The following is a 26,615-nucleotide window of genomic DNA, read 5'->3' as shown; positions in this document are numbered from 1 at the left end:
CATCTCCCCAGCCCCTGAGTGCGGCCGCGAGGAGAATAGGAGAGATCCTCAGTGAAACGTTGCTCTGTCTTGGACCGGGCCACCGCACCTGCCTCCCCCCGCAACGACAAAGTGGCAAGATCAATTCTGAGGTGACCCACAATTCTAGACGCCCATCGCACGGCTGCGCCTTCCATCCTACGTCAGGTGGGTGCCACTCCTTCGTCCGGATCACCCAGCATAAACGCAGTGGGCACAACACCACGAGTCGTTACTGATCTACCTTTCGACGCGCAATCCTTCACCCATTCTTCGGTATAGTTTTCGATCGAGTTTCCCATTCGACGCGCATCTCTACAAACTTGAATTTCTTTGATTCCGGTAGCCGATGTAGGCATTCTGGCCGATCTGCGCCATCAGGCCTTTGACTCATGGAAAGGACTACCTTCAAAAAGTGCCTCAATGTGGATCCAAGTTTCCACACGCTGATATTCACACGGTGTGTAACCTCTTCCTTTCGCCCGAGCACGAGGCCAAAGACTGTCCAGCTTGTGCCTCTTTCCGTTCCAAGAAAACAATATGGGATCGTCTAGCTCGAAGAACTATGGCTCGATCATAGACATCGATACCGGACCATATCTTCCAAGCAGGCATCAGTGTACCGGAGCAGGAGCAGATCGAAGAGGGCAACTTTAGCGCCTCCGGAGCCGACGACGAAGACATCACTCCAGGGCAGCGGGTCGTAAGTACTGACATCGACCCCTTGTGCCACGCAAAGTCGGACCTGAAAAAATCGTCGCCAAATCAAGCCACTCCACAGGAGGAGCTTTTTACACCTGATCCAAACTCTTCAAATAGATCCAAAGACTGGTCACCTTATAGTTAGTCCTTCCAACAAGAGGAAAATGGACAAACCTGCACCAGCTCCACTCCCTTTAAAGAAAAGACATTGCTACTTCTGCTTTAAGAATTCCTTCTCCTCCCCCACACCACATCTCTCCTATCCCATCTCCATTATCCTCACAATCTCCTCCACCTCTGGATGAGAACGACTTTGGGGACGGAGGGGATGATGAAACTTAACTGGAAACTATTCACCCTAATACCCCAAATGACCCATGGGACAATTATGGTACACCAGATGTCCCTGATACACCACAAGATTATATCTACCCATCTAGACCATCCCCTCCAGAGGACACTATATGATTTACTCGGCTTATACACAGAGCTGCAGAATACCATGGTGTGAATGTGCACACAGACCCTATAGAAGAATTCCTTATGAACACTTTTGCACCATCTCTAAGGTACACTTCCATTCTCCCAATGTTAAAAAGAGGTAATCAAACACGCTCCTGAAGTCTTTAAAGATCCTGTAAGGGCTAGAGCCATTAACCCCAGAGTGGAAAAGAAATGAGTCTGCCCCAGCTGACCCTGTGTACATTAAATGCAAAAACCACAGTTGGACAGAATGCAGAACAATGTCATATATATATTCACCCTAGTACAGAGATCTGGGCCTAAATCCATCGTTTTTTTGCACTCCACACCACCCAAGTTCAGACATGGCCATATGCAAATCAGCCTGACCATGTGCCTCATGGGAACAGCCCAGCACTGTGTACATTAAAGGCCAGCTTCCCTTAGATTTGTTGGTAGTCTCCAATGCCAGGAAAAGCGATAACTCCCAGACCTCAGGCGATGCTCCACCTCCTTATAAGGAGTCAAAACTGTTGGATGCATCTGGTAAAAGAACAGCGTCCCAAGCACCAACATATGGAGAATTGCCAACAAACAGACCTTACTGGCTAGGTACGATAAGACGCACTATGACGACCCTCCTACACCTTCCAGATCAATATAAAACAAGGGCCAATGATCTCATCCAGGAAGGTAAACTTATAACCAATACTTCCATTCGATGTGCTCTGGATGCTGCAGACACAGCTTCCCGAGCTATTAATACCAGTGTTCTTTTGTCTAGACATGCTTGACTACGTATTTCGGGGTTCAAACCCGAGGTTCAAACTGCCATACTTAACCAACCCTTCGACCAGGAATATTTATTTGGGACTACTGTAGATTTATCGTTAGAGAAGATGAAAAAAGATACAGATACTGCAAAATCAATGGGAGCTTTGCCAATCACAAGCTCCCACAAGTTCCTTTTGTCGCTCCTCTAATAGGGGCGCCTCAAGCGGCTTTAAGTCAGATGCTTTTGTATAGCGCACAATTCACCAGAAGGTCTCCGGGCGCTTTACCACTGATAACTCCTTCACCTCCTTAAAGAGTCCCACACAGACCTCCTCTACCAGAGGTTATTACAGAGGAGGCTACAGGGGCAATAACAGCAAAGGTAGAGGCAAAACTACCAATACTCGAACTGCCTCCACCTCCAAACAATGACTTCCCATCACTCACCCACCCCCCCTCCACCATTGTACTCCGGTCGGGGGAAGATTGCTACAGTTCCTACCTGTCTGGAACACCATTGCCACGGACAGGTGGGTGAGACAATTCATCCAATCCAGTTATTGCCTGGAGCTCACTTCAACCCCCCCAAAGAGCATCCAATGTCAAAAGAGCATTTATCGCTTCTAACATAAGAGGTGCTTTCCCTCATACAAAAACATGAAACCGAACCAGTTCCTCTGCTTCATCAAAACACAGGAGTTTACTCCCTGTATTTTCTCATTCCAAAGAAAGATTGAACCATGAGGCCCATCTTGGACCTCAGACCATTAAACCTATACGTACAACCAGATCATTTTCATATGGTCACTCTTCAACAGGTCCTTCCTCTACTCGAACAAGGTGATTTCCTTGCCTCCTTAGATCTCAAGGACGCCTACTTCCAAAATCCTATTCACCCTGGTCACAGGAAGTATCTTCGATTTGTAGTGGGCGGTCAGCATTACCAGTTCAAGGTTCTCCCGTTCCGAGTCACCACAACACCCACAGTCTTCACAAAATGTCTAGCAATGGTAGCAGCCCACTTAATGAAGACAACAAATTCACGTCTTCCCATACTTGGATGACTGGCTCATAAAAGCCAAGTTGCATACTCGGTGTGTAAAGCGCACACACAAACCATAATCCAACTACTTCATGACTTAGGGTTTACAATAAGCCTCCCAAAGTCTCACCTGCAACCGTCCCACATCCAACAATCTCTAGGTGCTGCAATAGACACCTCAAAAGGCCTTGCAGATAACAATCCAGCCAGGACAGCAAGCATGCAGGCCCTTATAACAAAATTTCAGCCTTAGCACTCACTTCCAGCTTGAGTGTTTATGCAACTAATAGGGATGATGGCCTCTTGAAAATTCATAGTACCTCCAGCAAGACTCCAGATGCGCCCCTTACAGGAATGCTTAGCATGTCAGTGGAATCCAGCTCAAGGTCCGCTAACAGATCTGGTGTTGGTGGACGGATGCACTCATCGCTCTCTGCAGTAGTGAGACACCCAAAATCTTTCCAAAGGGCGACAGTTCCTAGAACCAGTTCCACAAATCGTGCTAACCGCAGACGCATTGCTCACCCGCTGGGGAGCTCATCTACTACATCACAACATACAGGGCACATGGACACCTCACCAAAAGCTACTCCACATCAATCATTTAGAGCTACTACCAATCTTTCTGGCATTAAAATCATTCCAGAAACACGTATCAGGCAAAGCTGTCTTAGTCCGGACGGACAATATAACAGCGATGTATTATTTACAAAAACAGGAGGGAACCCACTCTCTGCAGCTCTCTCAACTTCCACAGAGTATATGGAGGTAGGCTATTCCTCAAAACATATTCCGTTTAGCCCAACATCTTCCAGGAATACAGAATCAGATGGCAGATCTGTTAATTCGGCAGACACAACAGATTCACGAGTGGGAACTTCATATACAAGTCCTTCAACCGTTTTTACAAATGCGGGGGCATCCAGAGATAGATCTCTTCGCCACACATTCAAACACAAAATGCCCAAGCTTTGGCGCCAGATATCCACACCCATTGTCCAAAGGAAATGCAATATGGATGAATTGGTCAGGCAGATTTGTGCACACTTTTCCGCCTCTCCCACTCATTCCATTAGTGGTACGCAAGCTGCAACAACAGTCACTAACACTGATCCTAGTTGCTCCAACATGGGCCAGATAGTCATGGTACACAACATTACTTGAACTTTCAGTAGTCCCGCACCAAAAACGATACCTCTCCCCACAACTGTTAACACAGAACCATGGAGAGATCAGACATCCAGATCCAGCACAGCTCAACCTAGTGATCTGGCTCCTGAAGTCCTAGAATTTGGTTACCTCAATCTCCCACCTGATTGGATGAACATTCTCAGAGAGGCTAGGCGCCCCACCACTAGAGCCTGCTATGCAGCCAAGTGGAAAAGATTTGTGATATACTGTTCCAATAACACAATCCATCCTCTAGATGCGTCCATCCAAAACATCATATGTTACCTGCTGCATCTTCAAAGATGTAATCTAGCATACACATCAATTAGATCAGATCTCGCTGCCATAGCAGCTTACCTGCAAAATAGACAACATTTGTTATTATTCAAGGTACCTGCCAATAAAGCATTTATGGAAGGCCTCAAAAGAATAATTCCTCCCTCGTACCACCCTCTTCAGTGTGGAATCTAAACCTCGTCCTCACTAGATTAATGAGTCCTCCATTTGAACCTCTACATAAATGTGAGCTACAATTTTTTACATGGAAAGTTGCTTTCCTTGTAGCCATCACATCTCTCAGAAGTGTCAGTGAGCTACAGGCACTAACTATTCAATAACCATTTTTACAACTCCATCATAACAAAGTGGTTCTTAGGACAAATCCCAAATTCCTTCCTAAAGTTATTTCTCCCATCCACCTCAACCAATCTGTTGAGTTGTCAGTGTTCTTCTCGCAACCACAGACTGTAGCAGAACGAGTTACAAAAGAGTTTTTCTTTACTATATTGACAGAACAAAACCTTTTCGCAAAACAACTTTTTTTTTTATCCATCTCACTACCACATAAAGGCAATCTCATATCAAAGTGTGGAATTGCAAGGTGGATTGTCATATGTATACAAATTCGCTATCGCAAAGCATCCACTATCTATTCCCCCTAAAGCCCACTCTACTCGCAAAATAGGAGCATCCATGGCATTTTTAGGGAACATTCCCGAAGATGACATATGCAAAGCAGCAACATGGTCTACACTGCACACATTCACAAGCTAGTGTTGGCCCGGCTGTACTCAAAACACTATTTCAAACTACTGCAACAGATACTGGTGGTCGCCGCTAAGGGAGAATACTGCTATGCAATCTATGCACAGTGTGTTATCTGCAGCTCATATGCTTCAAACAGAAAATGCTACTTACCAGTATGCATCTGTTCTTGGCATGCAGAGCTGCAGATTCACACACGCCCACCCGCCACCCCGGCTACCTTTATCTGTACCAGCATTATTTTATTTAGATACATCACATAGGCATCTTTTTTGTTCCTTACAAAGCTCCATTTCCTTTCTTGGCGAAAAAACAATCTGAAGATGGGATCGATGCCCATGCGCACTATTGTCCACAGGAGGAGTCTCCTTTCTCGCGACTTCCAAAAACTTCTACCAAGACAACAGCAAAGTGCAAACATCCGGGCCCAACATCAGATGGCGATCTATGCACAGTGTGTGAATTTGCAGCTCTACATGCCAAGAACAGATGCATACTGGTAAGTAGCATTTTCCTTTTAAAACTATATAATCGCAATGTTGAACAACAATTACAAAGAAAAAAAGCCCTATGAAACCGTGCATATTTAGCAGCACACACCTCATTGTAAATTACCCTAACTCAAGTCATTCTTCTGGTATTGGTCTTTCTCATAATATGGTCCATAATGGCTGTTGTAGTTCAGCTGTTCATACTACTTGTCATGACCTCTTCAGCATATGAAGGAAGCTGTGCATGACCACCTTGTGGCTAGTTAAAAATAAAAAAATAAACTTGTTTTTTTTTATATAAATCTACAAGGTTCTAGGCTAGCCTGAAGGGACTCTTTTGCAGACTCCACTATCTTGTGAGCAAGACTATGCATAACCACGACCTTTATTTAAACGTTGATTACCGATACATGCCGGAAAGACACTTTGTATAGCACCAATAGGAATGGAGTCAATAGTGATCCATATCTTAAAAAGAAATTCAATTCAATCTTGACTCCATTAGTTCCAGAGTTTTGATGCATAGACATGGTATTGAGGGTCTCCAAAATGTCTTCCTCGGTCACAAGGCTGGTCTAGTTATCTGGTGGTTCTCATTTGAAAATATAGGCATTCAGTTTTCAATAACTGGGTTACTGAGTTTTGCAAATGAAATGTTCATGTGTGATATATAGTCAGTCAGTCAAAACACTTTATTCGGTTAGATAAAAACCATAAAAGTACAGAACATACATGTACAGACCCTTACAAAATACATTTAGCCAGAGCAATTAATACAATTCATATTATGATACAAGAATGTACACTACAATGTTTAAAAAGACATGAATATGTATAAAAAACAAGGTTATAAAAAGACAATCAATTGCGTAGGTTCCGGAGTCTCAAGGCTGCTACAAAAAAACTTGCTATATAGAAAATTTCGCTAGGCTGAGTCTTACAGCTGCTACAAAAAAACTAGCTATATGGAAAATTTCGCTAGGCTCATTTAAGAGTTGGAGGTACATTAGAGCTGGTTTAACATGGGTAAATCCCTTTCTCTTTAAAACAGGAAATAAAAACTTCTTTCTGATAACATTAAAATGTTCACAGAACATGGTGAAGTGCATGGTATCTTGAGCTGAAAAGTTGTCACGGGTACAAGGCCCTAGCTCATTTTGTTTACACCACCCCTGTGATTTACCTAGAAAGAAGTGAATAAGATTGAATCGAAACATGGTTAAAAGCAAGCAATGGAATGGCCTATTTACAATTTTCAGATATGGTTCCACCATAGGTGCAGTATTTAAAAGATAATGTGCTCTAACGGACGGTTTTCTTAACTCCAACTATTCTCGCTTACTTGACCACAAATTCAGGAGCTGTGTTCTGACCCGCACCAGATCTGCATTCACAAACTTATCTGAATGGTCAAAAAGGTCTTGACGGCCCACACCGGCTAATAGGTTCTTAATATAATATAGCCAAGTGATTTTATTAGCTCGATCCAAAGAGACACAATCCCTTATAATTCTATGGTTTAGGTCAAGTTGTGGATTAAGCCACGTTTTTAACCAGCAGATTACTGGGGCTAGCTTCAGTTTATCAGTTAAATAGGTCATCCCTAGTTCTTGGTGTACAGCAAAAGTTGGATTGGATTGGGGGACGAAAAAAGATTGCGGAGAAACTTATTCTCCACTCTCTGTAGCCCCTCCATGGGCCGATGGCCCCAGATAGATGAACCATACATAGCTATTGCTATACACTTGGATTTATAGATGTTTAAAATGGCCTCTACCGGTTTTGCCCTTAACCGCTGAGCGAAACCGTTCACTGCCGCAATTGCTCTAGCCATAGCATTGATCTTGACCTTATGTTGTACGGCCCAGGTCCCTCTTTCGTCGAACAAAACTCCTAAGTATGTACACGCAGGGACCCTGGTTAATTCTCTGCCTTCGCAAGAAAAGTTTCTTAAGTTGCTCTTTTTTTTCCAGCCTAATGTCATTACATGAGATTTGGCAGTATTTACCCTAAGATCCAATGAATTCTTAAAAAGCCCAAAGGCATCTAAAAGCTTCTGTAGGCTGACTGATGTACGCACTAATAAGACAGCATCATCGGCGTACAGAAGTACTGGGCAGCGATCATGACCTATTAGCGGAACATCCAGACTAGCTAAATCTAAGACTTTGCCTAAATTATTAATATAGAGAGTAAAAAGCAGTGGAGCTAAAATACAGCCTTGTCTTACTCCCCGGCCTGACCTAAAGTGCCTGGTGCAATTGCCCTCTTGATCAATCCTTCCTAGCAGTGAGATCCTGGTGCAAGTCTGCTAGAAAGGAGACAAAGCTGGTTTCTATCCCCATTTCCGTTAAGATTTGCCACAATTTTGATCTATTGACCAGGTCAAAAGCTGACGATAGGTCCATAAATGCCAGCTGTTGTGTCCCTTCTTTAGCTAGAGTGTATTTCCCTGCTAGTAAGGATAAATTAAGACACTGGTCTTGGGCCCCCTTGCCACTTCTAAAACCATACTGGATGTTGGACACAACCTGATTTTCGTCCAACCAATCAGTTAATTTGCCCAAAATCACTCTCCCCAAAACTTTTACTACCGAATCAATTAGGGAGATGGGTCTATAACATTTAGGATCCCCTCTCTGACCTTTTTTAAAAATGGGCACAATTATGGACGATGCCCACGAGGAAGGGAAACCTTGTCTGTCACAAACATTAAAAATATTAGTCAAAATTTTGGCCCAAAATGAGGGATACAACTTATACAGATCCGCCGGAACGCCATCTGGGCCTGGAGACTTATTACTCGTCATGTTCTTAATGGCCAGTTCTACGTTCTCCTCACAAAATTTCAAGACCGTGGCGGACCCTCTTATAACATGTGCGATCACCAGATCCACACATTTAGTTGTCTCATAAATGGCCTCAAAGCGGGCAAGCCATTGATCCTCGGTAATATTACATTCAATCGGAGTATTACCTACACCCGAGAAAAATGGTTTGTTCACAATGGCCCAACAACTACTACTGTCTTTTAGAACTTCCACCGAAGTTAAGGCTTCCCAGGCTTCTCTTTTAATTTCGTTTTTCCGGGTAGAAAGTGCTGACTTGTACTCCTTTCTGAGTGTCGCTAATTGGCTTCTGTCTTGGGGGGGACCTTTTTAAAGCGGTCATCAAGTTACGATGTGCGCTGGAGCAGTTACTATTGAACCACCTCTCTCCCCTAAATTGACCTGGTCTAACAGAATAGGTCAGGTCCGTAGCTACCTGAGCACAGATGCTTTCAAATGCCCCCAGGACTGCTGAACCCTCGGTCGCCCCATTCAGGCTTATAGCCATCTTGTCTTCTACCTTTGTGGCTAGTTCTTGGAAAAAAGAATCAGGTAAAACTTTTGCCCATTTTAACCCCCTACCTTGATCTGTGGGTTTCAAACTAAGTTCCTCTCTAGGTGTACTTATATTCCTTTTCAACCCACAGCTTCTGTCTAGTTCAAGAATAACTAGGTTGTGGTCACTATAATGAGACCATCTGGCACTATAGGAAATAACCTTCAGTAAAAGGGATCAGACATAAAAATAAAATCAATAAGTGTTACACCCTCTGGCTGTAAATGTGGGGTCCTTTCAGATAATTCGGTATCACTCGGTTCATGGAGATCCATTTCTGCCAGGAGCTCGTCCAAACAACCCCCAGAGTGGTTGTAGGAAGCAAATTACTCCATAAATCAAGGAGGGATGGCTAAGTTTTGCCTCACCGAATTGTTTATGCATGGCATCAACCTCCATTAAATTTTTCTATGTGCAAGCAAGTAAAGCAGTTTCCCAGAATGATTTCCTAATTCATAAATTCTGTACTGCGTTGCTGCATATGGCTGTATATTTTAATGTTAAGGAGCGGCTACATCAAGGGTTACCCGGATCAACTAATACTAGGAAAGCAAACCTGCTTAATTTAGAAATCCCGAATAAGCCGCTTAGTAGAAAAGCCAAATCCGTACAAGCTTGTCACTTAGGCCGCTCATCTTCCTCTAATAGTGGCACTAAGGTCACTCCTCTTCATCTAAAAGATGTTGTAACCGGGAGTCCTTTATCTTTTGCTGACAGGTATTTTCTTGGTATGCACCTCCAAGTGGCTAAAAAGATCTCTCTGCATCCATGCTAGCAAGGTAAGCCGGATTTAGTGGCATGACTAAACATTCTACTGTAGCCATGAGATGGCTGGAAAACAGTACTGCTGCACAACTTACGTAGCAGAAGATTTTGCAGATCTTCAGACAATTGGGCCTTTAGTCATGTTTTTTGGCATTTTAGGTAACACACTGGTGATGCAGCTTCTCAAGGTTGTGCCTCTTTCAACATTGCTCAGTACTAGTCTGTATAGTCATCTAGTAGACTAATGAAGTAGAAACCCCTTGTGGCATTTATTCAAATACCAGAAACAACTTCTTAACAATAGAAAGCCCAGCTTGTTCTTTTATGAAGTTCTGCATGTTTCCTGTGCTCTGTGTGAAGGTAGTCATTAGACCAGCCAGTCGGGACTGGTAAAGTTCAGGAGGTCTATTGAACCAAGACTGGTGCAGCCCACAGAGCCAAAGGTGCTTGGCAATTGGGACTGGTAGGAGTTTCTCAGAACAGGGAAGATGACAGAACTCAATAGATGGGGTAATCCTCCCTCCATACGCATGGTAACTTTGCTTTTGGGTGTGAGGATCGATAGTAACTGGGTCATGCAAGCCAGAGGCCTTAATAAAAACCCATATTCTCTTGCAGTTATGCACAACATACTTTCATCAATAAGGAAGATGCAAGCCAGGGACCCCACTTATAGGGGACTGAACAGACCTGTAATCAGGGGGAATAATTGTGCACACTCCCCCTTAGGTGTACAGGTAAAGAAATATATACCCCCTTTATAGGCAGATCATTAAAAAGGATGCCCTAGAAGAGTGCTTCCCAAATTGTTTTGAACCATGACACAGTTTTTAGGACAAAGTTTTGCTATCCAACTAGCTTTAATGGACGTGAGGCAAGCTATTTTTTTTTAAATGGAACTAGAGTATTGTATCATAGCACAATGTCCTTTACAGACTGCACATTTTCCATTCAAATAGCCACTACATTTGCAGGGACCTACAGTTTTACTAATAAAACTATATTGCACACTTACAATTTCACTGAATACTTGTCATTTGGGAATCACCAAGTAAAGTGTCCTGATTTTTTTGATCATATTAAAATCTGTTTTCCATCACACTTCAGAATTACAAAAAGTTCTTTAATTTTGCTTTACTAACTGGTGAATGTGTAGAGTTAATTTACAGGTATTTGTATTTGTTTGTGTGTTACAAAAAATGGCAACGTAGCCTTTCCTTTCACAATCCCTGTACCCCAGCAAGATTGACATAATTCACTTTACTTTTTTTTCTCTGACTGCAAAGCAAGAGGAGGTTTAAACACCAATCTCAGTGTTAAACTATAAATCATAAATTTGTCGTAAGATATAACCTGTCATTTGACCTCTTTTAAGCGTAGCAAATATGATCAGAAAAATACAGAATTTAAAGGCATCTATATTTATAGCTTGAAAGTTTGCGACCAACCAAAAATCAACTCGCGACCCTCTGTTTGGGAAGCACTGAGAGTCCAGAAGGAATACAGGCATACTATTAGGCAATCCATAGCTGTGCAAAAGGGTTCCCTTCACTACTTTTGTTAGGAATGGACAGAGGCCAAAATTGCTGCCTTTCGGTTGGATAAGGATGCTTGAATGAGGCTGGTTTTGCCATCACTTACCGCATCTGGTTCCAACAAATTCATTCTTTGCTCTCCTGTCTCCCTACTTGTGCTCTGGTGATTAAGTTTTCCTATATGTTTATTTTATTCCATGTCAAGTGGGGAAATTATGCAGAACTGATGTTAAAGATGCCAGTTAGTGCAATTTTGAATCTTTATCACGGCTGGTGACCCATACGATAAGTAAGAGCACTTATTCTGGAACAGCCTAGATTCCACAGCTGGCATTAAAGGTTATAATATTTGAAAAGCTGGTTAATCTTCAGGATACCAACTATAAAAGGTTTTTGACTGAAAGTATCTTGTTCCTTTGCCCCAAAGTTTTTTGCCTAAACGGATACCTGCTAATTTTTTCTGCATGTTTTTTTTCTTCTCATAAATTCTTCTGTTTGTTTTCAGGCACAACTATCGCTGTTACTGTAAAGGAGGAAAGTGACGATCCGGACTACTATTCCTATAGCACACAAGGTAAGTTCCAAAAAGTTTCTCTGCCATTTATTTTAATGCATCTTGTGAATAAATATTGTTATAATCACAAACTAGCCATCTTATCACAACTTATCAAATGAAATATTGACTAAGTATGTTTGAAAGTAAAAGTCTTGTAAAAGCGCGATTTTAGGTAGTATGTTTATTGTAAATTGTTGTTCGATGCATGTGCGCTGTGGATACACATGCTTTGCATACTCCTGCCATCTAGTGTTGGGTCCGGTTGTTTAGAAAGATGACTTCGAAGAAAAAACTTGCAGTCACGAGGTAAGGTGACTCCTGCTTTCAGTGATAGTGCGAATGGGCATCAACTCCATTGTTAGTGTTTTTCCGCCATCTGGTTCGGACATGTATTGCTGCGCTCCGGTTCGAAATCGTTCTTCGGGTTCCCCTCCGTGTGCAATCCACTCTAACCTCGGCTGTAATTTTTCCGTACGCGTTGCCTTGTTCTCCGCGTATCGAATATCTCAAATTCTTTAATTTTCGATCGAACCTCGTGAGCTGCCGTCTTGCCTAGCCGCATCAGGCCACCCATGTGCCGATGGAGCGGACTTCATTCAAAATCTGTCATGGGTGCCACGCCAAGTACCCTCGCACCGACCTTCATCAAGTTTGTAACATGTGCCTCTCTCCGGAGTACAAGGAGGAAGACTGCGACACATGTATAGCGTTTTGATCCAAGAAAACTCTATGCGATTGTCTGACTCGATGACGGTAGATGCAACATTAAAGCATCCAACACACTCTGGATATCTTCGGGGAAGAATTGGAGCAAGAGGAGATAAAATCTTCCACCGCAGAGGAAGAAGAGGCCTTATCCGTACCAGTGTCTGATTCCGAGCTCGGTCTGAAGATCTACCTCTGGGACAAAGTGCTGTGAGTACCAAAGACCCCATGCCCCATAAATCCTCTTCCAAAACACATAAAGCTATGACACCTCTGCTTTCTGGCCAAGGTCGGCACCAAGACAATCTTTCCGACATCCCGCCTCTCGACTCGGCACCGGCACAAACAGTCAAGTCTTCCGGCTTAGGACCGAGTCAACCGAACTTTCCTTCGGATCCGAAACCATCAAGTTCAAAGGACAAATCTGTATCTGAAAGAAACACGTTAGTGTTAGATTCCTTACCTTAGAATATCCCCAGGCGTCAGTCTGGATCCGGAAACTTTTGCGTAGCAGTACCCCTGCGCGTCGGTAGGCGTCGTCTGCAGGCGTCCCCTGCGGCTCCGCGTCCGTCGTCGGCGTCGTGCGCCGTGATGACGTCGCTGGAGTACATAGACGCCGCCTCCGCGCGCTGACGTCAGTTCTTCTTTTTTCCGCGCCAGTGGACGCAGATCTGAAGAGCAGTACTCCGGTCTTTTGACCAAGTTTTTCGATTGTCCTTTTTCTCTATTGTGCCTGATAGGATGCCAGGATTTAAGAATTGCGATGGCTGTGAGCGCACGATGTCGGTCACAGACCATCACCGCCTCTGCCTCCGGTGTCTGGGCCCCGACCACGACGTGGACTCCTGCGTCGACTGCCGGGCCCTTACCAACAAGGCTAGACGGGAGCGGTCCCGCAAGCTACTGGAGCTCCGGGTGTCGGCCCCACGTCGGGACCGGGAGCGGTCCCGGTCCGGCCGGAGGTCGAGAGAGCGTTCGAGGGAGCGGTCGCGGAGCCGCGCCGGGCGCTCCGGAAGTCGACGCCACTCGTCATCCTCGTCAGGTAAGAAGCACAAGAAGTCGGGGCGTCGTCATCGTACCCCCGACTCCCCCCGACGCTCGCGCGATGCGGCCGGGGGCTCGGGTGACCCCAACCCCGCGGCTCCGCGAGAGTCGCCGGCGCGGCCTGCCTCATACCCTCCGGTCCCTGGGCATGGTGCGAAGCCTGAGGAGATCGAAGCGTTCCTCACGGCCATGAGGGCGCTCGCTTCTCCGACGGGGCCTACGGCGCCTTCGGGCCCAGTGCTACCGTCTGGGGGCCCTGGCGGTTCGGGTGTCCCTGCCTCGGCGCCGTCGGGTGCTCCGGCCCCGGCGCCGCCGACGGCTCCGACCCCGGCGCCGCAGGGACCTTCGGGATCGGCGCCGGCTGGTCTCCCGGCCTCCCCGGCGCCGTTGCCATCGGGGTTACCCCCGACGCCGCCCCCGCGCGGCGCCGGTTCTCCGCTGCCGGTTCCGGCCGGCGGTGGGGTTCCGACGCCGGCTCCGGGCGGCGCCGTCCCCTTACCTTCTCCGACGCCGGACGCGGCGCCGGACGGGCGTCGATCGACGCCGGTCCCGGCGCCGATGGGGCCCATGAACCCCGAGGAGCCGGTCTTCATCATTGACTCCGAATACGGAGAGGATGAGGAGTACGGTGAAGGTTGGGAGGGGTCCGAGGACCCTCTGGCTCGCGAGTGCCAGTATGACCCGGACTGGACAGGTGACTTGGGGGATGCCAGTGGTTTGGACGACTCCCCTAACCCTGGTTTGATCTCTCCTCCAACCGTGGCATCGGTGGAGGGAGCTGCCTATTCTGTGGTGCTGATGAGGGCTGCCAAGGCCTTAAACCTTGAGCTCCCCGTCGCGGCCGTGAGGCCTAACATCCTCACCGAGGTCTTCAAACCGCAGTCATGCCCATTGGAGCCTCTGCTGCCGTTTAATGAAGCCTTGTCTGACGTTCTGTTGGGCACGTGGTCCAGGCCCGCTTCAGGTGCGCCTGTTGATCGGAACGTGGCCAGGCGCCACCGTCCTTGTCCGGACGACCCCAAGTACCTGTCTACCCACCCCACTCCTGAGAGTCTGGTGATCCAGGCCTCGACCTCCCAGTCCGCATTCCCGTCGGCCCCGCCCGACCGGGAATCCAAGAGGTATGACCAGTTTGGCAAAAAGGTCTTCTCGTCCATTAGTTTGGGCCTGCGGTCTTGCAACACCGCCTGCCTCTTGGGCCGCTACACCCACTCTGTGTGGGATACGGTCGCGGAGCTGCTGCCAGAATGCCCCATGGAGGTGCGGGCAAAGCTCGGTCAAGCTGTAGCTGAGGGCCGAGATGCAGCGAAATATTCAATTCGGTGTGGTCTTGATACGACCGACTCGCTGGGCAGGGATATGTCTACGACGGTGGCGATTCGTCGTCACGCCTGGCTGAGATCCGCCAATTTTTCGGCTGATGTCCAAAATACCCTGATGGACATGCCGTTTGATGGCTGTCACCTGTTCGGTGACAAAGCGGACCACGCGCTGGAACGCTTCAAGGACTCCAGGGTCACGGCCAAGTCCTTGGGTCTCTCGACCCAGCGTCAGCAACCGGGTTCGTTTCGTCCCTTTCGTGGCCAAGGAAGGGGCGCCCCCACACGTGCTGCCAGCCACGCGCCGCAACAATCCTTCCAACGCGGTGGCGGCCGTGGAAACCGCCGTGGTGGCGGTCGGGGACAACGGCGGGGTCAGACCACACCTTCCCCCGCAGCATCTACCCCAAAATCCTCCTAGTCCGTGCTTTCGGCCCCATGTGACGCCAGTGGGTGGCAGGGTTCGCCATCACCACGCTCACTGGCGCACGATCACTTCGGACAGGTGGGTGCTGCAAATTGTCCGAAGGGGCTACTCCCTCCCCTTCGAGACCTCTCCTCCAGCCATGCCACCGCAGAACCACCGTGTGTCGGGGGACCACTTGACACTTCTGCAGGAGGAAGTTACGGCCCTCTTGGCCAAGGGGGCCATCGAGCGCGTTCCTGGGCCAGAAGTAGGGCGTGGTTGTTATTCCCACTACTTTCTGGTGCCCAAGAAGGACAAGGGGGGCCTACGTCCTATCTTGGATCTAAGGAACGTCAACGGCTTCCTCCGGAAGGAGAAGTTCAAGATGTTGACGTTAGCTCAGGTCTTGGCTGCTCTAGACCCGCAAGACTGGATGGTAGCGTTGGACTTGCAGGACGCCTATTTTCACATCCCCGTCCTGCCGGCCCACCGGCGTTACCTGCGGTTCACGGTAGGCCAGGAGCACTTTCAGTTTATCGTGCTCCCCTTCGGCCTTACCAGCGCCCCACGGGTGTTCACAAAGGTGATGGCGGTGGTCGCAGCCCATCTGCGCAGGTTAGGGGTTTCAGTCTTCCCCTACCTAGACGACTGGTTGTTGAAGGCGGGCTCGCCCCAGACAGTCATCCACCACCTTCAGATGGCGGCAGACCTCTTGCACGACCTGGGGTTCTCCATCAACGTGCCGAAATCACACCTGTGTCCCTCTCAAAAGCTCCTTTTCATCGGAGCGGTTCTGGACTCGGCGCAGTTTCGGGTTTATCCTCCGGAACGGCGGGTTCGGGATATTCAGGCTTTGATTCCCATCTTTCAGCCGCTATCCCGAGTCTCGGTCAGGTTGACGCTGCGGCTGCTGGGACTGATGGCTTCCTGCATCCTTCTGGTGCATCACGCCAGGTGGCGGATGCGGGCTCTGCAGTGGGACCTGAAGTTTCAGTGGGCCCAGCATCAGGGCAACTTGTCCGACCACGTCTTGATCTCGGAGGGCACTGCGAGACAACTGCAGTGGTGGCTTACGGACCGCGATTGGGTCAGGGGCAAGTCCCTCTCCCTTCCCCAACCGGAGCACGTTGTCGTGACGGACGCGTCCCTCCAGGGCTGGGGTGGCCACTTGGGAGAGGCAGAGATCAGAGGCATCTGGTCTCCGGCAGAGTCCCGGCTCCATATCAATCTGTTGGAGCTGCGGGCGATTCGTCTGGCACTGAAGGCATTCCTCCCCTTTGTCAACGGGAGTGTGGTGCAGGTGTTCACCGACAACACCACCGCCATGTGGTACTGCAACAAACAGGGCGGAGTGGGGTCGTGGACCCTTTGCCAGGAGGCTCTGCGCCTCTGGCAATGGCTGGAACGTCAGGGCGTGACTCTGACGGTTCAACACCTGGCAGGTTCTCTGAACGCCAGGGCGGACGAACTCAGCCGTCGGTGCTCGATGGATCACGAATGGCGTCTGAACTCGGACGTGGCGCAAGGCATCTTTCTGCAATGGGGAGAGCCTTGGTTAGATCTATTCGCCACAGAAGAGAACGCGCAATGTCATCAGTTCTGCGCGTTGGAGTTTCCAAGACGGCACTCGCACGGCGACGCCTTTCGGCGCGAGTGGAGTTGCGGTCTGTTATACGCCTTTCCGCCTATACCACTTCTGCCCAGAGTGCTGAAGAAGATCAGGCGCGACCGGGCCCAAGTTATCCTTGTGGCTCCGGACTGGGCTCGAAGGTACTGGTATCCCGAGCTACTCAGCATGTCAGTCGGTCCCCCGATCCGCCTGCCCCTTCAGGAGGACCTTCTGTCGCAGCAGCAGGGGACGGTCCTCCACCCGAACCTGTCCAGTCTCCACCTCCATGCTTGGAGATTGAGCGGCGGCAGTTGAGGCCATTTGACTTGCCTCCTGAAGTCTGTGATGTTATTCTGGCAGCCAGGCGTCCCTCCACTAAGTCGGTATACGCCTGTCGGTGGAACAGATTTGTGGCATGGTGCACAGCAAAGGCTGTGGATCCTCTTTCTGCCCCTCTTTCGGAGGTTCTTCTGTTTCTTCTTTCTCTTGCCCAGCAGGGCTCTGCTCTGGGCACTATCAAGGGCTACCTTTCTGCCCTTTCAGCCTTTTTGAGGCTTCCTGATCAGCCTTCTTTGTTCAAATCCCCGATTGTAACTCGATTCTTGAAAGGTATCACTCACATGTTTCCACCTGTTCCGTTTGTGATGCCTCAGTGGGATTTGAACCTGGTTCTAACTTTCCTGATGTGTGCTCCCTTTGAGCCCCTTCATTCTTGCCCTCTCCGTCTCCTGACTTTAAAGACGGCTTTCCTGGTTGCCATCACCTCTGCCAGGAGGGTGAGTGAGCTCCAGGCTCTTTCTGTCCAACCTCCTTTCCTGTCCATTCATCCTGACAAGGTGGTTCTGAGGACTAGACCTTCTTTCCTGCCCAAGGTTGTTTCGGCCTTTCACATCGGGCAGTCCATCACCCTCCCTTCCTTCTTCCCGCCTCCGCATCCTTCAAAGGATGAAGAGCGGCTCCATCGTCTGGACCCAAAACGTGCGCTTTCATTTTACATGGATCGCACACGCCAGTTCCGGGTGGATGACCAACTGTTTGTTGGCTACGTGGGTGCGAAGAAGGGACGGGCGGTTTGTAAACGAACCATCTCTCGATGGGTCGTCCTCTGCATCAAAGCGTGCTACTCTTTGGCTCGGAAGGAGCCTCCTGTTGGGCTGAGGGCCCATTCCACTCGGGCCACGGCGGCTTCTACTGCCCTGGGCCGGGGAGTCCCCTTGCAGGACATTTGCCAGGCGGCTACGTGGGCCTCGCTGCACACCTTTGCGAGGCACTACTGCCTGGACAGTCAAGTCCGGAGGGATGGCTTCTTTGGCCGTTCTGTCCTCCAGGACTTTCTGGTGTAGTTTTGTATTGGTTCGCAGACCCACCACCGGGGTTGGTATTGCTGGGGTATGTATTCTAAGGTAAGGAATCTAACACTAACGTGTTTCTTTCAGATGAACAAGTTACTTACCTTCGGTAACGATATATCTGTAAGAAACATTAGTTAGTGTTAGATTCCTTACCGAACCCACCCATCCTCCCCGTTCTGCGAACTGATACCTAGGGTTAAGGTCATCCCTTTCAGGGCCCTAGTTTGTACATGGCACCAGTGTTGGTTCTCTCATGGCTCTGCGTCTCCTGGCGCGGAACAGCTGTGTGCGAAGAACTGACGTCAGCGCGCGGAGGCGGCGTCTATGTACTCCAGCGACGTCATCACGGCGCACGACGCCGACGACGGACGCGGAGCCGCAGGGGACGCCTGCAGACGACGCCTACCGACGCGCAGGGGTACTGCTACGCAAAAGTTTCCGGATCCAGACTGACGCCTGGGGATATTCTAAGGTAAGGAATCTAACACTAACTAATGTTTCTTACAGATATATCGTTACCGAAGGTAAGTAACTTGTTCTTCTGAGCCGAAATCCTCCGCTCCGAAGCAAAAACAAGCTTTGGAGCCGAAACCTAAATACCAGTCAATTTTTTTAATTCAAATCATTTTTGTTGAATTATTAGAGAGAAAGAAAATAGTAATACAGAGAACGCACGTAAATAAATAAGTAAATAAGTCATAAAAAAAGAAAAAATAAGTTATGCATTATAAAACCATAAATTATAAGACCAGTCCATTTTAACGCCATAATCTAAAGACTGTGTCTTCAAGCCTGCAGAACCAATTCGAGACATTCTTAAGAACAAATTGGATCCTAAGCAGAAAGATTTATATTAATCCTGATACTGGACACATTTCTGATAAAACACCAACAAAACACAAACTTCCTTTAGCGGACACTGCAAGAGCCTTCTGAAGAAGGAGGACATGGCTACCAGCTTTGTTTATCCTGCCCAACAACCCTCTCCTCCTCCTCCATCATCTTCACAGTTAAATGAAGATCCCTTGCATATAACACCTCGGGGATCTCCACATTCAGATCCAGATAGAGAGCATGGTGGTGATGATACTCATTTACCTGTAGACCCATGGAATGATTACACCATTGACCCTCCAGTAGACAATGACCCAGACCTTTACCCTGCAAAGCCATCACCATCACACAATAGCATGGCTTGCCAACAGCTCATTGCTAGAGCAGCAGAGTATCACGGGGTAGCCTTACATAAAGAGAATTAGAAGAGGGCTTTTTATTTGAAACACTAGTCCACACACAGATCAAGTCAAACAATCCATATGCTTAAAGGCATGATTAAGTATGCAGATGATATTTTTAAAGACCCTGTCTGAACATGTACTTTAACTCCAAGAGAAGATAAAAAAATGAACCCTCCCCACCAGATCCTGTATTTATTCAAAGACAATTACCTCTCGACTCCCTAGTAGTGCCCACTGCTCGTAAAAGAGTTGATTCACAAACCTCTGGGGATGTACCTCCACCAGACAAGAAATCTAAACTTATTGATGCCTTGGGAAAACGCTGCTAACCACTGGCGCATCGCAAACACACAGGGCCTTCTAGCTAGATATGACATGGCACACTGGAATGAGATGAAGTAACTGCTATAATATATCCCAGATGAACACAAAAGTAAAGCACAGCAGTTAGTTGAAGAAGGGAAACTCCTCTCTAACTCCTCAATCAGATGTGCTGTAGATGCAGCTGAGACCACAGCTAGAGAGATCAATACCAGCATTCTCCTTAGAAGGCACGCATGGCTAGGAATCTGGGTCTAAGCCGGTAGGTCATCAGTCCATTTTGAACACCCCTTTTGACAAGCAATGCCGGTTTGGTCCTGTAGTTGACCAGTCATTAGAGAAAAAGAAGGTGGACACTGAAGTAGCAAAATCCAATAGAAGCGCTCCAGTCCCCATCCTGTAGAGCCTCCTTTCACTGCTCATTTTACAGAGCAGGGTCCCAAACATCCTCCGACCCTATTGCTTCCTCTTATAGAGGCAACAATTAATCCTCTCCCTCTAGAAGTTTCTATAGAGGAGGATATAGTGGAAACCATTCCAAAGGTAGGGGTAAAGGTGCCACACCGCGTAACACCCCTTCCTTTAACAAACAGTGACTTGACCACACTTCCCCTGATTACTTAACCACTGTTGGGGGAGACTTCAACAGTTTCTCCCAATTTGGTAAATCTATAACAGACCAACGGGTGCTTGACCATCCAACATGGTTGTCTGGAGCTCACCACCTATCCACCAAACATTCCACCTCGCCTTCACAAACTGTCGTCGGACCACTTAGTTACTCAAACAAGAGGTCCAATCTCGCTTAGAGAAGGGAGCCATAGAACCTATTTCCATTATTTTATTTATTTATTTATTTTATGTAGTTTGTAGAGCGCACAGCTACCCCCGAAGGGGTGTCCCGGCGCTAGAACCTGAACCTCCAGAGGAGAGGAGAGGAGCAAGAAGGGGAAGTAGCGTAGTAAATCAGAGTCCAGAGAAGAGCCAAGTTTTGAGTCTGGCCCGGAAGATGGATTCGGAGGGACAGAATCTAAGATCGACATTACAATACCAAGGTTCAGGGGTTTACTCTCTTTATTTTCTGATCCCCAAAAAGGACGGATCATTAAGACCAATTTTCGATCACCGAGAGTTAAACCGGTATATACTATCAGAACATTTCCATATCGTATTGCTTCAACAGGTCCTTCCACTTCTACAGCAAGGCTAGTTTATGTCCATACTAGACTTAAGACACCTATTTTCACATTCCCATTCATCCAGCTCATCGCAAATATCTCAGATTTGTGATAGAAGGTAAACGCTGTCAGTTCAAAGTACTTCCATTCGGAGTAACTACTGCTCCCAGAGTGTTCACAAAATGTCTACCAGTAGTGGCAGCTCATCTCAGGAGACAACAAATTCATGTCTTCCCATACCTAGACGACTGGCTCCTCAAAGCCAGCACACACCAAAAGTGTTTAGAACATTCTCAGATCACACTACACCTATTCCACAAATTAGGTTGCACGGTCAATATTCAAAAGTCTCACTTAGTATTCCCAGATACAATCCTATCTGGGATCCGCTCTCAATACTCACATGGCTCTAGCCTTCCCCAATGCAGCCAGAATTTCCAGTATACAAACTCTATTGCTGCAATTCCAAACCAACCAAACATTGCTAGCTAGAACTTTCATGCAGTTACTGGAAATGATGGTGTCGTGCATTGCAATAGTGCCTCATGCAAGATTACACATGTTTCCACTACAGGAATGATTAGCACTTCAGTGGAATCAGTCATAGGGTCAGTTAACAAGTGTTGGTAGATAGCTGCACCCATCATGCTTTGCAGTGGTGGAACCCACAAAATTTATCAAAAGTGCGTTTTTCATTGACCCTTGTTCCACAAGTCATGCCAACAGCAGACCCATCTCTCACGGGTTGGGGCACACATCAATCATTACACAATTCAGGATACCCGGGACGACAAACACAAATAACTCCACATCAACTATCTAGAACTTTTAGAAGTATTTCTCAGTCTGAAAGCATTTAAGTCTCGTCTCACAACCAAAGTTGTCCTAGTCCGCACGGACAACTTTACAGCGAAGTACTATGTACAAAAACAATGGGGGGGGGGGGACACACTCTCCAATTGTCACAACTCTCCCAGACAATTTGGAAATGGGCAATCCATCACGAGATTCACCTTCTGGCAGAACACCTCCCAGGAGTGAACAATCCAATTTCCGAGCTCATCAGCAGACCGCAAGTACACAAGTGGGAACTTCATCCCGAAGTTCTCCTTCCAGACCTTCAACAATGGGTATATCCTCAAATCGATCTTTTGACCACAGGAGACCACTCACAATGCCGAAACTTTACCTCCAGGTTCCCACACCCTCTAGCCACAGGCAATGCCCTATGGATGGATTGGTCCGGGATATTTGCCTATGCTTTTCAGCCTCTCCCTCTCCTTCCATTTCTGATTTGGAAGCTCAGGTAAACATCCCTCACACATGATTCTAGTGGCTCCCACATGGACCAGTCAACCATGGTACACCACCCTGTTAGAGCTCTCAGTAGTTCTACATCAAAAGCTACATCTCACCTCATGTCTCCTCACTCAGAACTAAGTAGAAGTCAAGCATCCACATCCCAAGGAGTGCAACTTAGCGATTTGGCTCCTGAAGGTATGCAGTTTGGATATTTAAATTTGCCACCAGACTGTTTGATTATTCTGAAAGAAGTAAGAAAACCTACTAGCAGAGCTTGCTATGCAGCAAAATGGAAACAATTTGTCTACTGTAATAAAATTCTACCTCTGGATGCTTCAGTTCAGAGCATTTTGTTACCTTCACCTACACCAGTGTGGGCTAGCTTACACATCAATTTGGTTGGATCTTGCAGCAGAAGCTGCGTATTTGCAAAACAGGCAGCATTTGTCTTTGTTCAATGTTCCTGTCATTAAAGCCTTTATGGTAAGGCTTAAAGAGTTATACCACCAAGAATTCCCCCGGCACTTGTCTGGAATCTTAATTTTGTACTTGCAAGACTTATTGAACCACTACATGAGTGTATACAGTTTCTCTTATGGAAGGTTGCATTCCTCATTGCAATAACTTCATTAAGGAGAGTTCGTGAGCTACAGGCATTAACTAAGAAGAAACCTTCTTTCAACTCCATAAAGATAGGGTCGTTCTTTGCACCGATCCCAGATTTCTTCCCTAAGTGGTTTCTGCTTTCCATATCAACCAATCAGTTGAGTTACATGTGTCCTTTTCTCAACCTGATTCAGTAGCAGAACGGCTCTAAACACACACTTGTTGTCAGAAGAGCTCTATTGTATTATATTGAAAGCAACTGTTTGATTCATTTACACCACCTCACAAAGGCTATCTCATTTCTAAATCTGTCATTTGCAAATAGATTAAGTGCATTCGTACTTGCTACACAAAAGCTATAAGACATTTATACCCCTTAGAGCGCACTCCACTCGCAAAACAGGGACATCTATGGCCTTTTTAGGTACCATCCCTATAGCTAACATCTGTAAAGCAGCAACATGGACTACACCACACACATTTACCAAACACTATTGTGTAGATGTATTAGCACGCCAACAGGCAAATGTAGGCCAAGCAGTGCTAAAGACACTTTTTCAGACAACTGCAACATCTACTGGTTCGCCAACGCTTTGGGAGGATACTCCTATATGGTCTAGGCAAAATGTATGTATCTACAGTACACATGCCTCGAAGGGATTATGTTACTTACCCAGTAAGCATCCGTTCTTGGCATGTAGAGCTGTAGTCATGTGCTCCCCGGACACCTGTAGTTGTTGCATTTCTCATTATTTACATTATTTACGCATGAACAACTCTTAAATACACTCACCCTCTTGTGGGAAAACAATCGAACAATGGAGTTGATGCCCATGCGCACTATCACCGAAAGGAGGAGTCCGCTTTCCTTGTGACAGGAAAGACTTCTTCGAAGAAAAACAGCTTTCAAATATCTGGACCCAACACTAGATGGCAGGTGTATGCAAGGCATATGCATCTGTTTATTTATTTAGCAAGTTTAATATAGAGCAAACATGACTAAGGCGGGTATCGGAGGGCCTTAAGGTGGGAAGGACAAGTATTAATTGAATATGCTTAAAACAAACATGCCAGTAACAGATGCTTACTGGGTAAGTAACATAATCCTTATGAAGAAATTCAAAATGGCACTCAAATCAAAGTAACAATTCTTTGGCTTCCTAAACGTATACGAACAGTTGATAGTCTGAACTAAAAACTCCCTTGTGTTAATATTGGAAGAAAATGTATTCAGTTGTAGGAAGCTGACTATGTAGAGCACCTAAGGAACGGGTACACTATGCAGATAGCCCAGATGCCCCATGTTCGTTTATATGGGCTTTCTGAAAAAAATCTCAAATGCTCTTTGTGGTAGTGTGGTTGTGCAGTTTAGGCTTATCAAATGGGAGTGGTTAGGCATTTTTTATACACAGTCAGTAAATGAGGCACACACTCAATAAGGACATCTGAGACCAATTTAGAAAAATAACAGATTTTTATATTAATTTACACTCAGAGGGGGGAGAGGGAGAAATCAGAATGGATTCATTCTCCCTGGGCATATTTAAATAAACAGTTAGAATCCACTCCTTGAGATTAAGGGTGTCTCCTCCACAGTGGGGAACACCTTTATGTTTTTAGGTCCCCTCACACACCAACAGGCCCCTTGGTGTCATGCTTCATCATCGGGGTCATCGTACCCCTCTACGGGGTACAGCGTGCTGCGACCTACGGAGACGTGGGAGCACTTGTTAGACTATGTGTGGTGTTGGTGAGGGGGTATTTTAAATAAATGTGAGTGTATCGTGGGGTTTGGGAAATAGTGATAGTTAAAAAGAATCTGGCTCGTGGGGTGACTAAAAATTATTTAATAAGCCCCCGGGCTGGTGCTGTTAACAATGAGGGTGGGAGGTCACTACGCTGACAATGTGCGTTACCTCCTTTTTGTGTGCGTCGACATGTTTCGGTGCCAGAAGCACCTTCTTCAGGACGGGGTGCAAAAATCCCCACCTTACTCACGTTTCTCTAACTAATACCAGAATTTTCTAATAAAAGTGAGGAAAAATTACAGTGCAGGTAAAAGTAATGTACCTAGCAAAAAAAGACGTTGTCTATTGATCAACTGTTTTGGAGTTGTAGATAAACCTCATGAGCCAAAAACTTCAGGATCTGGTGTTCTAACTAGCACGATTTCTACGAGGAAATACCTCCCAATCGATCCCTACGTGGCTCCGGTGATAATTATCACCGGAGCCTCGTAGGGATCGATCGGGAGGTCTTTTTTTGCTAGGTACATTACTGTTACCTGCACTGTAATTTTTCCTCACTTTTATTAGAAAATTCTGGTATTAGTTAGACATGTCGACGCGCACAAAAAAGAGGTAACGCACATTGTCAGCGTAGTGACCCCTGTTGGTGTGTGAGGGGACCTAAAAACATGAAGATGTTCCCCACTGTGGAGGAGACACCCTTAATCTCAAGGAGTGGATTCTAACGGTTTATTAATTTACACACCAAGATCTTTGATTTCAGGTAAGTACTTTTCAGGTTAGCGATTTTCAGAAACGCAGAACATTCAGCTGTTAGAGCACTGTAATGTTATCCTGTGGGAGAAACATACACTGCATAGAGATGCTTGCAATAGCGTTACTTGGCTGTTCTTCTGGACTTAAGATAAGTAAGGACAAAGGTCCTTGAAACCATCATCTGTTTTGTTTTACCTGCCCTGCTGTGTCCGGGTGCAGAGGTGCTTGTTGCAAGGGTAGCCTCGAACGCTACAGCTGAAGTCGACGGAGAAACCTGAAACAAGAAAAAGGCTGCAAGTGTTGACTGGGGCACCAGTTCGTCAGAGCCCAAAGGAGGGGGAGAGGGGGGTGGGGGGCTCAACACCTGAGGGCCCCTGGAGCAAGGGTGCACAGTCGGTAGGCTCGGACTCGTGCTGTGGAGCTCGGGTGCAGAGGTGTTTTGTCTGGCGGGTCGCTTGCGTTGGAGGCTCTTGCTTTTTAGATTGACCTGGAGATGGGGACAAAACAGGGCAATAGGGCCACTCTCGATGATGACCCCTCTGATGCTGGCATACCACGTCGGTCGGTCTGTCTTGGCGGTATTGGTGTCCATACTGGACACTGAACAAGCCTTGGCTGCTGCAAGGTCTCGGGCACCCTGGGTATTGGTGCTGAAGGGCTCCTGGAGCAACTAGCATCTTGAAACTAGCAGGCAGGGTTTAGAAACAAAGTCCACAGTCCTCGCACCTTCTGCTCTTCTTGGTCTTCTTTCAGGCAGACTTATCTGAGTCCCTGGTATTGGTGCCACCTAAATACTACATTTAGGCACGTTAAGGGGCGTACCCAATAGCCTACTCACCACTGGGGTTACTAACCCCCCCCGCACACCTGTCCCCCACCCCCCCCATATGACCACTCCATGTGGGTAGTGGTCCTAACCCTATCCCAGAGTTGTTAATTCCACCTAAAACAAAATGAGGGATCACTTTCGTGGGGCACGTCAAGTAGCGCACCTTACGGGCAGACTAGTCTGGATGTGGAACATGCCTACTTGCATACCTAATTTCCCGCCTGTCCTGGTGCCAAATTAGCCTCAGGGCAGAGGGGGT

The 26,615-nt window shown here is 47.1% G+C and overlaps 1 protein-coding gene across 4 annotated transcripts in view; it reads left to right on the top strand.

Annotated features, from left to right (window-relative positions):
- Nucleotides 1-26,615, top strand: part of GTF2I (general transcription factor IIi) — a 1,434,650-nt gene that overhangs the window by 213,341 nt on the left and 1,194,694 nt on the right. For all 4 annotated transcript variants that reach the window (XM_086954596.1, XM_086954597.1, XM_086954594.1 and 1 more), the window contains exon 9: nt 11,893-11,961. In XM_086954596.1, coding sequence (XP_086810722.1) covers nt 11,893-11,961 — 69 coding nt within the window. The remainder of the gene's footprint in view (nt 1-11,892; nt 11,962-26,615) is intronic.

This window comes from Lissotriton vulgaris, chromosome 2_1 (genome assembly GCF_964263255.1).
Source record: "Lissotriton vulgaris chromosome 2_1, aLisVul1.2, whole genome shotgun sequence".
Taxonomy (NCBI): domain Eukaryota; kingdom Metazoa; phylum Chordata; class Amphibia; order Caudata; family Salamandridae; genus Lissotriton; species Lissotriton vulgaris.
This window is presented reverse-complemented; position numbering and strand designations above follow the sequence as displayed.